Source organism: Mercenaria mercenaria, unplaced genomic scaffold (genome assembly GCF_021730395.1).
Source record: "Mercenaria mercenaria strain notata unplaced genomic scaffold, MADL_Memer_1 contig_1994, whole genome shotgun sequence".
NCBI classification, from domain to species: domain Eukaryota; kingdom Metazoa; phylum Mollusca; class Bivalvia; order Venerida; family Veneridae; genus Mercenaria; species Mercenaria mercenaria.
Window position 1 is genome coordinate 38459 of NW_026460019.1, and position 14846 is coordinate 53304.

The following is a 14846-nucleotide window of genomic DNA, read 5'->3' on the forward strand; positions in this document are numbered from 1 at the left end:
AATATGAAACGAAGTGTTTCATTGCAGACCGTTTATGTTTATATTAAACATAGAGAGTTTCACTGCATACTGAAACATAGCCGTATATATCTACATTTGTATATGAAAAAAGTGTTTCACTACAGACCGTATATGTTTATATGGATCATAGCGTGTTTCACTGCAGACCGTATATGTTTACATTAAACGTAGAGCGTTTCACTGCTGACCTTATATGTTTATATGAAACATAACGTTTCACTACGCATCGTATATATTTTATAACAAAGAGTTTCACTACAGACCGTATATGTTTATATGAATCTTGGTGTGTTAAACTGCAGGCTGTACATGATTTTATGTAACATTGCGTGTTTCACTGCAGACCATATGTGTTTATATGAAACACAGCATGTTTCAGTGCAGACCGTTTATATCTATATGACAAAACCGCCTCGGTAGCCTAGTGGTAGAGCGTCGGCTTCGAGTGCGGGAGGTCGTCGGTTCGATCCCCGGCCGCGTCATACCTAAAACATTAAAAATGGTACTAGTAGCTCCCTCGCTTGGCACTCAGCATTAAGAGGATAGTGTTAGGACTAGTCAGTCAGGTGTCAGTATAATGTGACTGGGTGGGGTATCATGCCACGTGTCTACGGCGTGATATTCCAGTGAGGCCGCACTATAAATTGGGCATTATGCCCACTGCTACAAGCAGACACCGTCGTTTATATGACTGAAAAATTGTTGAAAAAAGACGTTAATCCCACCCCCACCCCACCACACACACAGAGCGTGTTTTGCTGCGGGCCGTATATGTTTATATGAAACACATCGTGCTTCATTGCAGACCGTATATGTTTTAGTCACATGTTTGACGTTGCGGCAGTTTAATAAAGCCATTAAATTAAAATGATAATAAAGCTTTGACGTCGACGTCAATTATAATATAGGAGACGTTGGTTAAATTGTTTTGTTTTTATATTATGCTCTTCTGTGATATACTGAAATTTATCAGTTTAATAAAATTGATATTTTCACTGTTTCACACAGTGAAAAATATCTTTTTTTATTTTTCACTGGTACGGAACTACTTTTGAATGCGAAATGATACGAATTATAAATGATAGGAATTTCCTTGCAAAATATTCTCCAGTAAAAGTAAAGATATATAAAAATAGTAGCCTAAAATCATCATAAATAATTATATTTTATCATAATGAAATGTAAAAGAAATCAGGAAACGTAATCACTGTGGCGAATCACATGATCAAAATAATCTATAAACCAAAATAAATTTATGAATAATATTGGATAAGATTGAAGCAACTTTTGCTGTAAATCTTAAATATAGCCTATCATATGGCAACATAGATGTATCCTAAAACGATATAGATTTTAATCACAATCACTTTATGATTTTCTAAAACACTTCAAGAAACTGAGACTTAGTATTTTCCTTAGTGTTTGTAATTACAGAATAGCTGTCATTGTCAACTACATAATAATTTAACAATTTTCATTAGTCATATGTTAGGCTATGTTTTATATCTTACCATAGTAGGAAATTTATTAATTTTCTTCAAAATTTAACTCTGGTTTAGAGATTATTTTGATCATGTGATTCCCCCAGTGGTAATAGAACTATTTATAGTTTGTTTTTTCTACAAAGCATCCTGACGTCACGACATTATGATGTTATAATGCGATGCACGTGACGTTGCGCGGACAAACTGAATATCATTTGGTTAAAAACATTAAAATGCATAAAATAAATAGAAAATTTGTTTGTTTCAGTGTAAGATCGAAATATATTTCACTCGTGAAAATATTGCATTATAGTGTTCACTCGGTGAAATATATTTTTATCTTACACTGAAAAAAAATAAATATCCTCTATAATTATATAGTAAAAGAAAGAAGAATTTTTTATGATTCTACAAGAAAGACTAACATGTGATAAAAAGAATATTACATTTGTGACTTTTCACATTGAATTTATTAAACTCGTTGAATAAAATTGATAAAATGGCAGCGCCTCACATTTTATTATTTTATTTAACTCGTTAAATAAATTCAATACGAAAAGACACGCACACATGTAATATTCTCTATATATCAAACATAGCGTGTGTTACTGCAGACCGTATATGTATATATGAAACATTGTGTTCCACTGTATGCCTTATATGTTTATATGAAACCTAGCGTTTCCCTGTACACCGTATATGCTTATACGAAACATAGCGTGTTGCATTGCAGACAGTTTATGTTTATGTGAAACAAAGCTTGTTTCACTGCGGACCGTATATGTTTATAAGAATCACAGCGTGTTTCACTGTAGGCCGTATGTGTTTTTATAAATCGAAGCGTGTTTTCACTTATACAGCACCTTATTGGAGAGTAAATGATCCTTGTCATTGAAATTAATTAAACACGTATTAACTGAGTTGTCCAAATGGGCACCGACAATGTTTTGCCTGTATAAACCCACTTCTTTGTATAATATTTTGTTAACTGACCGATACATTTATGTTTTTTTATCTTGTTTTTAAATTATACTTGTTTTCATTCATGATTTTTGTTCATGTGGAATGCATTATCTTTGTATACGTATTTGTTTGTATTTTTGCAATTTATTCTGTAAAGCCCTTTTGAACGTGTACAAGTGCATGAAAAGAGTGCTATATAAATGTGGTATAATAATAATATAATAATAATATTTAATGTAATTATTACCTGAATTTTGTTAAAATGTAGTAAGAAAAACAGAGAAATTTAAGGGTTATGACAGACAGACAGACAGACAGACATTTTATTTCAAATCAAATAGGCTAAAAAGCCCATGATGACATACATAGTCACAAATACAACAGCGGACAGTGTACAAAAGAAATATATATACAATGACCTATATAACATATACGACTAGCAAAACTGACATCAAATGAACTTGAGATTGTAAACAAACTGAAACAAAGATGCAATATCTATTTCATGAGTGTTTCAATTCAAAATTATTTTCGACGACGTCGGATTTGTTTCCAGATGCGGATAAATAGCGCCCAAAATAATGCGGAATATTAGTGTTAACTGTTCCATGAACATCTATGAAAATATTGTTTTATTTCCCAGGTTGACTTAAGAAAAATGCCCAATAACTTAGATTAAAAATGTTTAAAATATATATTGCTTACATATAAAGTACTTCGAAGCGCTAAACATAATCACATGCGGTCGATTAAGTGCCTGATCAGAGGCCAAAAAAAATGCCACAGTAATTTAATGTAAAAGTTGCCCTTTTTCGACCACCGCATTTTAATCCTTATAATATTGATTTGATACGGAAAATGCTTAATTATGGTTTCGTTTTTGATGGACTGATGAACTTTTTTCATCACGCAGGACTGATAAATGAAACATAAAGAAATGAGGAATGTCTATTACATAGCGAATTAACAGTAAATTAATAGTAACGTAACTTGCAGTAAAACAATGTACTATACCTGATGCTCTGTTTCGTATGCTATGTATCTTGCATTGAAGAAAGCACATAATTCCGAGCTGTACAAGGAATAACGTGCACAGAATTACAATGATAATGATAAGCACAAGGTTTAATGCTGGTTTGTCATCTTTAGACCCACCATATGAAGGTGTGCTTTTATCTGTAAGGATATATATAATGTGATTGTATAACTCATATAAGTACGGTAACAGCAGCTGTTAAACTATTCAGCTGTGCATATTTATCACGTAACTAGCACTACAGGTGAGCGAAATGAAATTGTAATTTTACGCTTTCAACAATAAAAGCAAAAGTACAGGCAGAACATACCAATAAGGGTGCTGACAACATGGAAGACACGTAAAGTGTATACACAAAGACTTGTTAAGAATGTAATATGCAAACAAAATACTTTCTGAAGTTCGAGTTTAAAATAGGTAACCTGTTTTATAAAAAGGTACACTTCCTGCGCAAACTTATACGACCATGTTATGCTATTACTCATGCCATCCTATGAGAACACGATTTTTATAACTTTTTATAATTACTTTGAATACTGTTTGATTTAAAACATATGTAGTTTAGGTCTGGATATTCCGTATAGTCAGATTTGTGACTTGGAAATATCGTTCAGTCAGTTTTGTGACGGGGTTATATCGAAAGGTCGTTCTGATGTAGTCACTTTTGTTGGTGAATAGACAGTTTTGAACTAACTACTGTCTACTTACCGACGGTTTCACACAAAGGCGTTTCCCACTTTCCTGAAGCCTGGCAAGTTATTGAGACTTTAGCTGGTTGATATCCCTCTTCACATGCTACAGAAGCAGTAGCTGCAAACGTCGTGTTGTTGTCTTTGTTAAGAGTTACATTACCATTGACTACGTCCGGCACTGTTCCGCAATCTTTAAGCATAGAAAAGAAACTCAAGCAAGACAGAACAAATATAAACCGATAACAAATAAAACTGCACAGCTTGGTTTCCAGTGTTAGGCTTACTGTTTATATAGAGTTCCGGCAGAAGTGAAAATACGTGGTAGATTAGTGATTAATTGAAAAGGTTTGTTTTTACAAACATAACTGTTCTTTTTTGTTTGTATTCGGAACCTTGTAAACTGAAAATAATGACAATGGTAGATAAATAACATAGCGGTTATCAAAGGAATCCAGTTTGACAATTTCTAACTTGTTTTCTACCTGCACATTATCAGAAACTCGATGAATGCGAATTAACACTAACTAGCGCAAATTAAGTGGAATCTTTAATGCATAGATATTAGGTATAATTTCTTCTAACAAAGCACGAATATTTTCAACGGATTCCCAGGCCATATAGCGATAATAACGAAGTTAAGATACATGTGATAATTACTCCAAGAGGCGAGAATGGCCCGTACTAAACAATTTCCTCTATTTCAGAAGATAAATAAGTTTGCATACAGAAAACAGAAAAAGGCGCAGGAGTAACTAAAGTCTGTACCTGCCAACGTGCAGACAGCGGATCCCCATATCCCTGTGGACTGACAATTTACACTTTGTTTATCAGCCTTATGCCCTTCATCACACATGACTCTAGCCGAAGCTCCAAATGTTGTACTGGAACCGACTAGTTCGTATTTTCCTGAAGAAATTGCTGGCAATGTCCCACAGTCTGTAAAATTTAACCAAATAGTATTAGATTAACACATAAAACTGGAGACTACTGTCTATAGATATAAGTACACAATAACCCCTAGAGTTAAAGCTCTTCGGATATATCATGTAATCATCAATACTATTATGTTATTTGGTTTATTTGTAGCTTTCCATCCGCCATTTCGAAGGGAGTCTTATTACATTTAGAAGATAAAACAAAAGTGCGGTTCAGGCAAATGAACCAGCACTGTGCTCGAATATCTTTAGGGATATTATTCATATATCTGTGACAATGGTACTGCTGGTATCATTGATATGATATCTGTTTATATGTATTTATATAAACCATTAATATATGATATTTTTAGTTTATTATTACTTAGCTATTTCATTAAGTATATCTTTTCATTATACAATAAACGCGAGGACAAGAAGACGATATACAAAGAACCACACTATTTTGTTTTTCATTTTCTTGTCATGTACAGTAGTGTCTTACAGAAAATGACGTTTACAAATACATTCTACAATCAGTCCTCAGAAACAGTCCTACCTTTCTCTGTACAAACCGGATCAGGCCATGTACCATTAGCAAGACAATTTATAGTAGGCGTATTTGTTTCATATCCTGAATCACAGATAACATTTGCTGCTGCTTCGTAGGAGGAATCGTTCACATTGCTGAGTTCTACATTTCCATTCGCGATCACTGGTACATCACCACATCCTTTACACACAAATAGTTTTCATGTTTACAAATCTTAACAAACTGAAAGTCTCTGGTCCTGACGCAATTAATATTTCTAAAATGCTACAATACAATAAATCTTATATCAAAGTTATTTTTATAATCTCTTCTAAGTCGATGGTTAACACATTGTTATGATATCATATCGTCATCATCACGAACACAGAAATTATTAGATTTTTAAATTATGAATGTTATTTTTATGAAAAATGACAATAACCAATTATTTCGGCGACAAATAATATGTTCACCACGTGGAAGTAAAATGTTATATTTACCGGCACACCATGTTTCTTTTTCATAGCTGCAGCTGAGGCGGAAAGATGCTCCAGACTCTGAAGCTAAAACAAAATGAATGCTTTTAGATAGAGCTAAAGTTTGTTTAAAGAAAAAACAAATAAACGTTGTTTGATAATACTGTATGTTTACACGGAATATGGGTAATGATAATAATGAGAGTTGAACGAGATTGAACAAATTGCATGTTATAGTAACTGGGTATTTAATACATAGATATCAATACGTAATTAGCCTCTCAAATAATTGGAAATTGTATCAAACTCTTAGCCAATAAATACATTTGTAATAGCCACCAATTTTGATTAATATATTGAAGACATTTAATTTATCCTCTGGAAGGTCAATCTATCGTTCATATACTGCATGTTCACGAGTAAATAAAATAAAATGCGCTTTTCTTTTTTATTGTATGTATTTACTAAAATTTACACAGTTACTCGGCCAGTCACGTGCCAATTTTATGTTGGTTGAAAACCGTTGTATGTTTCTATGGAACATAAATTCTATTGCATTTTAATTACAGGATGCATATACTGTTATGTTCTTGTAAGAAATAATGTACATGTACATGTTGCCTGTATTTTGAGTTCATTATAGACTGTTTATCACTATAATAGAAACACATCGCTAAAATTTCATGTCAGATTTTAAACATATAAAAAGAACACATTCGTTTTATGATTTAAAATTATTTGATTATTGATAATGGATGTTTTTTTTTTTTATGTAGAAAATATATATTTGACGTAATATGAGCTATGCTGTGCAAATATTTTATTTATTGCAAATATTTGATATTTTTGAAAATTATCTCACAATATCAATAATGTATTTCTAATTATAAAGTCCACGAACTACTTGTTTAGAATGAGTTTCAACTTACCTTCGAGGCCAATGAAAAAATATCCTTCTTGGTTTGACGTACTGTTATTGATGAAATCTATTTTTAGATAATGGCTATTCGCTGTGTTGTTTTCTATTTGGTTCAAGTAGTGACTTTCACAACCAATCACATACAGAGTTTTATCAGATCCATCTAGAAATTCTAAGGTCTGGTAGCAATTACTTGTATCTAAGTACAGATCTGCGTCCATTATGTACATGTTAATGCTGGAAGAGCAGGAGTATACTTCAAGGGAACAGGAGCATGATTCACTTCCGGTCGTTACACTCGGATAATTATCATTTGTCAAATAGAGTGGAGCATCGTCTGACGTAAGTGTTTGTCCGTTTGAACATATGGAAGCTAGTCTTTCCTCTGTAGATACATGATATATCAGTTTTGAAATTAGAAAAACAACAACAAATCAACAGCAACAACAACAACAAAAACAAACAATCAAACTGCGGGAAGTTAATTAAGAACCTCAGATTGTTATGACTGATATTACATAAAAGACTAGTATAACGTTTATTCAAGAAAACGAGTAATTTACTGATGTGAAAAGATATGGAAAACACTGTCCGACTGAGACAACAAGACAGCACAAAATATTATTACCTTATTTGGCAATACCTTGCCTTATGAACAGAAAAGATTATATAAATATCATATGGCAGCGTGTGTGACATTGATATTGTCAACCCGAGGGCAGAATGTCACCCTAGGCGAAAGCCGAGTGGCGACATTCTGTTTCGAGGGTTGACAATATCAATGTCACACTAGCTGTCATATGATATTTATTTTATTATACCGAACAAAATTAAGCACATAAAAAGTTTTTTTAAATGTTTTAAATTCATTTAAATCAACAGTTTCATCTTTAGCGCGGTAATTACCTGTGTACACATTGAATAGTGACGTTATTACAATAGGACATTGTGTACAAGGGAGGCAATCATTTTGCTAAAAGATTGAAGGAGTTATTTGCCCTTATATGACATTCAAAATATCAGCGCGGTCACATGACCTGACAGCCACTTTCGCTTGGTCACGTGTCAAAAAAGTTGAAAATGTTTCTGATAGTCAAAATATCTCTTTTTCGGGTAATGGGATTTTACCATTGTAGACAAAAGTGTGGTATAATAAATTGTAATGTGATACAAAATAAGATCGACATGATGACAAGCATTACAAACCATAAATAGTACAAATAGGCATAACAGGAAACTGTAATATTCATTATGCGTACTGGTCTCCGAGTGTACTATCAACTTGAATATTAATAGGCCAAGCTAGCTTATACAGGACTAGTCAACTCACAAGGCAAGACACCCTATTTCAATGTATGTTTCATCATGAAAAGCACTAAATTTCATTATTATTAAATTTTGATATGTGTTTTGTACTTACCTGGTATGCAAAAGTATTGTAGAAATACATAAGAAATGTCCTTTAAACCGAATGAGCAGAAGGATACTTTATCTGGAAGGTTAAGTACGTTGCAGGACGACCTGCCTGAGCAGTCACGACGGATGTCTTGAATGTCTGTATCTTCAGCATCAGCAAAGCAGTGCGTACTTGTATAGGTATTACAACATGTTCCATCACAACGGACGTGGTAGGCATATTGTAGGGAATGTATTGCAATCACCTCGTCCCCTGCACAGGTTAATCTAATACCGGCATTGAGAACGCATTCTGTAATATTCTTCAACGTTTCCTTTTGAGATAACTGGGCTGTTATAGAAAACAAATATTTCAATGTTTATTTTTTACCTGCTGTAGGTCAAATAGACTGAAAAAATGTTGAAAAAGACGTTAAACCCGAACACACACACACACACACACGCACGCACACACACACACACACACACACACACACACACACAAACATTAAAAGTTCACACCATCGCCACGAATTGTTAATTGCATATATTAATATTAAACATATTTTAGCTACTGTAATACTGCGAGTTTGTATCATTCCTATATAACACGACATATGTGTTGTCTAATTCTGGGAACGGAGAATGTTTTATTTATTTAAACAAAATTTGTTTCCTCATACCCCAATCATAATTTTAGATTATTACGCTGAAATCAAACAGAAAATAAATTAAAACCAAAAGGCAGGAAAGAATAAAAACCTCGGATTAATACATGATAAATGTTAACATTTTCATTATTACTTTTTATGTAGAAACACAATTTTTACGCTATAACCACAATCCTTCCAAAATCGACAAATACGATATGACAAAATCCTTCGTATATGTACATAATATCCATGGCTCATTTGTATCTAAATACATTGTCATATTGTTTACAAAGCTGCCGATTCAATATGACGTTTTTAAGTCATGTAATTACTATATTACAAGCTGATCACATGGGAAAAATGTTGACCAGAGAGTGCAGATCGTATACATGTATATTTATACGAATCTAAGTGCGTTTCTCTGAACATCAAATATGTTTATACGAAACATAGCGTTTCACTACGCACCGTATATGCTAATATAAAACAAAGTGTTTCATTGCAGACCGTTTATGTTTATATTAAACATAGAGAGTTTCACTGCATACTGAAACATAGCCGTATATACCTATATGAAAAAAGTGTTTCAGTAAAGACCGTATATGTTTATAAGGATCATGTAGCGCGTTTCACTGCAGACCGTATATGTTTACATTAAACGTAGAGCGTTTCACTGCTGACCTTATATGTTTATATGAAACATAGCGTTTCACTATGTATCGTATAGATTTATAACAAAGAGTTTCACTACAGACCGTATATGTCTATATGAATCTTGGTGTGTTAAACTGCAGGCTGTACATGATTTTATGTAACATTGCGTGTTTCAATGCAGACCATATGATTGTGTTTAAATGAAATACAGCATGTTTCAGTGCAGACCGTTTATATTTATATGACAAAACCACCTCGGACGCCTAGTGGTAGAGCGTCCGCTTCGAGTGCGGGAGGTCGTCGGTTCGATCCCCGGCCGCATCATACCAAAGACATAAAAAAAATGTACAAAAATAAATTCCTTGCGAAAACAGACTTTTGGTTGTTTAAGAAAATTCAGGAAAAAAATCGCTTCTGATCCATTTTGCAAATAATTGGCCCGTGGAAGTTTTGCCAAATTTTTGTATGTAAAAATTCATTATAATGTTAATGGCTGTGCCAAAATAGAAAAAGTTCACCGAAGCGTTTTTCTAGTACAACCGTTTGAATTAGAGCATTGTGACGCAATAAACAACGTCGCTTAAGACATGACGTAAACACGTGAATATTTACATTATTAGCCTTATTTTTACACCAGTGGCTGCAAAGATGGTGCTCTCCATACGTATGTGGAACTATGCTTTCTAGCGCCTGTATTAATTCAGCTTCTCCTTTTTGTTTGTTTTGATTGACAGCGTATGTGAATTTTTTAATGAATGATGATTTCACTTTTTCGGTTAATGATGGACAGGCTCGACTAATCTTTTCAAGTTTATTTCCTACGATCCGTTTTGTATGTGCTGGATCTGAAAATTTTACAATGTCAGAATTAACTTTCTCCCTTGTTTATTTCGTTGCTGCAGAGTCATCGTCCTCTATAATATGTTTGTACATCAGTCCAGAATTGCTTGCCTCTTTATGCAATTGAGCACGAATATCGGGCTCCATAGCTTTTACAGAATTGCTCCAATTTTTTGGCATCTGTGAAGTTGACCATATTTAATTGTTTTCGTGTAAACTTTGATAAGTTTTCACACAGTTATTGTTACTTTCAAACATTACATATGTTGCAACAATATTTGTTACTTATTTATAAACTTGAACCCATATAATAAAACAGTTATTGACTGTTAAGCCATCGGATATGATGTGATATTCAACGGAGGAGGACAATATTGACCTCTTCCAGCGAATACCATAGCATATCCAATGGCTCAAGGGTCAATAATAATATAATTTTCAAAACGAAATTAACATAAATAATTGACAGAAAACCCAATAAAAATATTACTCTTTTTCACTCTAACTTTTAGAAAATTATTATACTTATATAGCAGTCATAGATAATTATCACTCACACGGGTGTGTTAAATTTGCATATATATTATTTTTGTATGTGTATTTATTTTATGTAATAAGTTGTTTTGAAACAAACATAATATTTTGATGGCAAATTTATATTTATAGATAGATTTATTGATAATATTTCTTTAGTACTAATATTACGAGATTATCCCATTTTTGTTTTCATGCAAAAATATAGCCAAAGGAGACAAACGATACTGATTAAGTACGGCTGTTATATACATTCTTATTACAGAAACACAACCTAAAGTATAGATTTGTACCAGCATCGTGTTGACTTGTCAGGAAATTATCAGTAGCGCGGTACGGTGACCTCGGAAAAGGGCGCCTAACATGCGAGATTGTCGGCTTATATGGAAATTCCAAATGAATTCATATTATTGTTTGTTTTGATTGATAGAATCCTGTTTTACGGCCCTTTCAGTATTTCAGTTATGTCAGGCAGGTAGACAAGCTTACTGCCGCTCATTGGCTGTTTTTTGATTAAAAATATAAGCATTCTTAATTTATTAAGACTTATTATACAGCCATTCTATTCAAACTTATTCTTTCTAAAATACGTGTAAAATAAAAGCTCAGTACATAATCCAGGATCGGGAACGGATTTAGCATCTTTTTGAGTGATCGTTCTTTAGTGTATACTGCTAGTTTCTATTTGGACCAACATTGCAAACTTTAATATATTTTTTATTGAATTTTAGGAAAGACAATATTGTGAAACAAGCCGTGAAACAAACGGCATCTGGACGAACATTCATCATTCTATATCGTTATGTCGTCATGTAAACGGAAGGGGCACCTGTCCGTGATGGCATGTTTAAAATTCATAATTTAGTCGTTTCTGTTCAGGCTTTTTTCCCCGTCCTGTGCAACAAATAACAAATAACAGAAATATTTAATGAAATGAGCCGCGCCTTGTGAAAATCAACATACAGTGGCTTTGCAGTCTGGTCAGGATCAATGCTGTTCGCTAACGGTTTCTTAAATTGCAATAGGCTTTAAAAGCGAAAAACATAGATCCTGGCAAGACTGCGCAAGCTGGTCTGGATCAAAGCTAGTCGCAAAGCCACTATGTTGGTTTTTCCATGGCGCGGCTCAAATAACATATGTTAAAACAGGTAGAACGGTAACCATTTATGTAAATGTATTGACGTGTAATCTTTGCAAACAGTACACGGCGGAATCTTAAAATTCATACGTAACATTCGAATTTTAAAATTCCATTGTACTGCTTGCAAAAGAAAAATAGCGTATATATATAAACTGTCAACTTTTAGGACTGCCTACGTGGTCTGATTCACTGAGATATCTCACTGATGGAGGACTGTAAGTTCGAGCCCCGCTACCGAACATGGCTCTTTATGTGAGAACACTTGGTAGTTTGTGTCGGAGGTTAGGGGTTTAGTACTGGTCGTTCCCAGGAACAATGTTTAAGGAAACTACCCGCCATACTGTTGAAACGAGCGTAAAAACTTGATTCAGAAAATTAATCAACTTTTTTAACAGTCTTATTACTGTAGTACTTACTTAAATTCTATAAATCTGCCTTTAATTGTATCATTAATACAATTTAAACGAAATTCACATTCGGATAGAACTGTGCGGAAATGTTTGTATTTTAATTATCCCATGCTTACCTAATGCAGCTGCAACGTTTATTAAATAGGGGTTCCGTAAAATGCCATAGCATTTTAGATTTTACATTTTAAAATGTAGTACACTATATAGACCATATTTAGTTTCGGAAAATAGGGTTTTTCCAGTAAAGTCCGAGGATCGAACTAGCGACCCCGAGATCCGTAGACCAACGCTCTTACCTACTGAGCTTGGGCGGGCTTCAGTAAAGTCTTTTTCCGCATATTTTGCAACCATTGTCAAATACATTACCAAAATATGCATAATCGACGATTCTTCTATTTTGCTTTTCTCCGTTTTATTATCACTCCCGACACTCCCTTTCTTCAAAAACTTAACTTTTTTAGCCTTCTGAACTGTCCGTATTTATCGCGACTTATTTTAGAGAGCAGCTGAGTTTGAAAAAGGTGCATGAAGTGGCTAACATGTGATAAAAAGAAAATTACATTTGTGACTTTTCACACTGAATTTATTAAACTCGTTGAATAAAATTGATAAAATGCTCGGCAGCTCGTTAAATAAGTTCAATACGAAAAGACACGCATGTAATATTCTCTATATATCAAACATAGCGTGTGTTACTGCAGACCGAATATGTATATATGAAACATATCGTGTTTCACTGTGTGCCTTATATGTTTATATGAAACCTAGCGTTTCCCTGCTCACCGTATATGCCTATACGAAACATAGCGTGTTGCATTGCAGACAGTTTATGTTTATTTGAAACAAAGCTTGTTTCACTGCGGACCGTATATGTTTATAAGAATCACAGCGTGTTTGACTGTAGGCCGTATGTGTTTTTATAAATCGAAGCGTGTTTTCACATATACAGCATCTTATTGGAGAGTAAATGATCCTTGTCATTGAAATTAATTAAACACGTATTAACTGAGTTGTTCATTAAAATTATATCCAAATGGTCACCGACAATGTTTTGCCTGTATAATGTATTTAATGTAATTATTACCTGAATTTTGTTAAAATGTAATAAGAAAAACAGAGAAATTTAAGGCTTATGTATATTAGATCGGTATGTTGATAAACTAATTTAGGTATATTGGATGACTTTATCACATTTTATTCGATAAGAAAACAACTGCGCAAACAGATAAGAAATATCTGATAGTAATAAACTTCTATTAATTATTCACCACTTCACAGACAAGCGCATATCATTGTAAAAACCAATAGGTTCTTCTATTAAATCTAGGTTGAAATAGTAGATCTATAGAATTTTAAAATACGAAATACGCATGCTGATCCCCACATCAAAATCATTTAATAAAGAAGGTACGTGCTGTAAACAATCTGTTATCTTATCAGAATGCTAAACACAAATGACAACTACACAATATATTAACAGTTATGATTCATATCAATTTACCTCTATATACAGACAAAGATTTTCTTTTTGCATTGAAAAGTATTGTATTTAGCTACTACATTAACCGTTCTTATACGTGTTATAACAATATACAACAGTCAATTGCTAATAAAACCAGTAATTGTTTTGCTTACCTGCTGTTAAATGGAAATATATCAAAATACATTTTAAACAAATAAACGTCCCAATCATTTTGATCAATATTATTGTTTGTCGTTCGTCCTTACAAAAGTATATGCGTTTTAGAAAAACGAAAAAGCTTCCTGTTTCAACATTTTATACAATGTGGTAGTTCGCTCGAAAAGAAATTTTCCCTGTATACAGCGAATGTGTTTTATTCACCAGCTACAAGTATATCATAACAAAAACTGAATCTATATTTGTCAGTTTTAAAACAAGTCTGATATCAATTTATGCAGATTACTTAACAGATGACACCTCATATCAGTAGCCATAAAAAGGAAATATCTTGTTGAAAGGAAATATATTGTTGAAACATTATGCTGTATATAATTCATTTATTCGTTCCGACTAAATGCGTTCTAAAATTGCCCGCGTTAATTTCATTGATTTTATAAGGTATTGCATGCCAAACAGATATGAATATTTATATGCACGACTGACTACATAAAAAGTAACAAGATATTTATACTGGTACCACTGTCTGCCACTGTCTGACTA

General features: G+C 33.2%; 1 protein-coding gene across 4 annotated transcripts in view; it reads right to left on the reverse strand.

Moving 5' to 3' along the window:
• LOC128552063 (uncharacterized) overlaps positions 1-14592 on the reverse strand; it is a 30965-nt gene extending 16373 nt beyond the window's left edge. For 2 of the 4 annotated variants that reach the window (XM_053533059.1, XM_053533062.1), the window contains exons 1-8: positions 14300-14589; positions 8458-8784; positions 7048-7422; positions 6143-6205; positions 5670-5843; positions 4962-5132; positions 4213-4386; positions 3483-3644 (exon numbers count right to left, since the gene is read on the reverse strand). In XM_053533059.1, the coding sequence (XP_053389034.1) occupies positions 3483-3644; positions 4213-4386; positions 4962-5132; positions 5670-5843; positions 6143-6205; positions 7048-7422; positions 8458-8784; positions 14300-14357 (1504 nt within the window). In that variant the 5' untranslated portion in view covers positions 14358-14589. Of the gene's footprint in view, positions 1-3482; positions 3645-4212; positions 4387-4961; positions 5133-5669; positions 5844-6142; positions 6206-7047; positions 7423-8457; positions 8785-14299 lie in introns of all 4 variants that reach the window. The other 2 variants (XM_053533061.1, XM_053533060.1) reach the window with 2 other exon arrangements.
• Between the last annotated feature and the right edge of the window lie 254 nt (positions 14593-14846).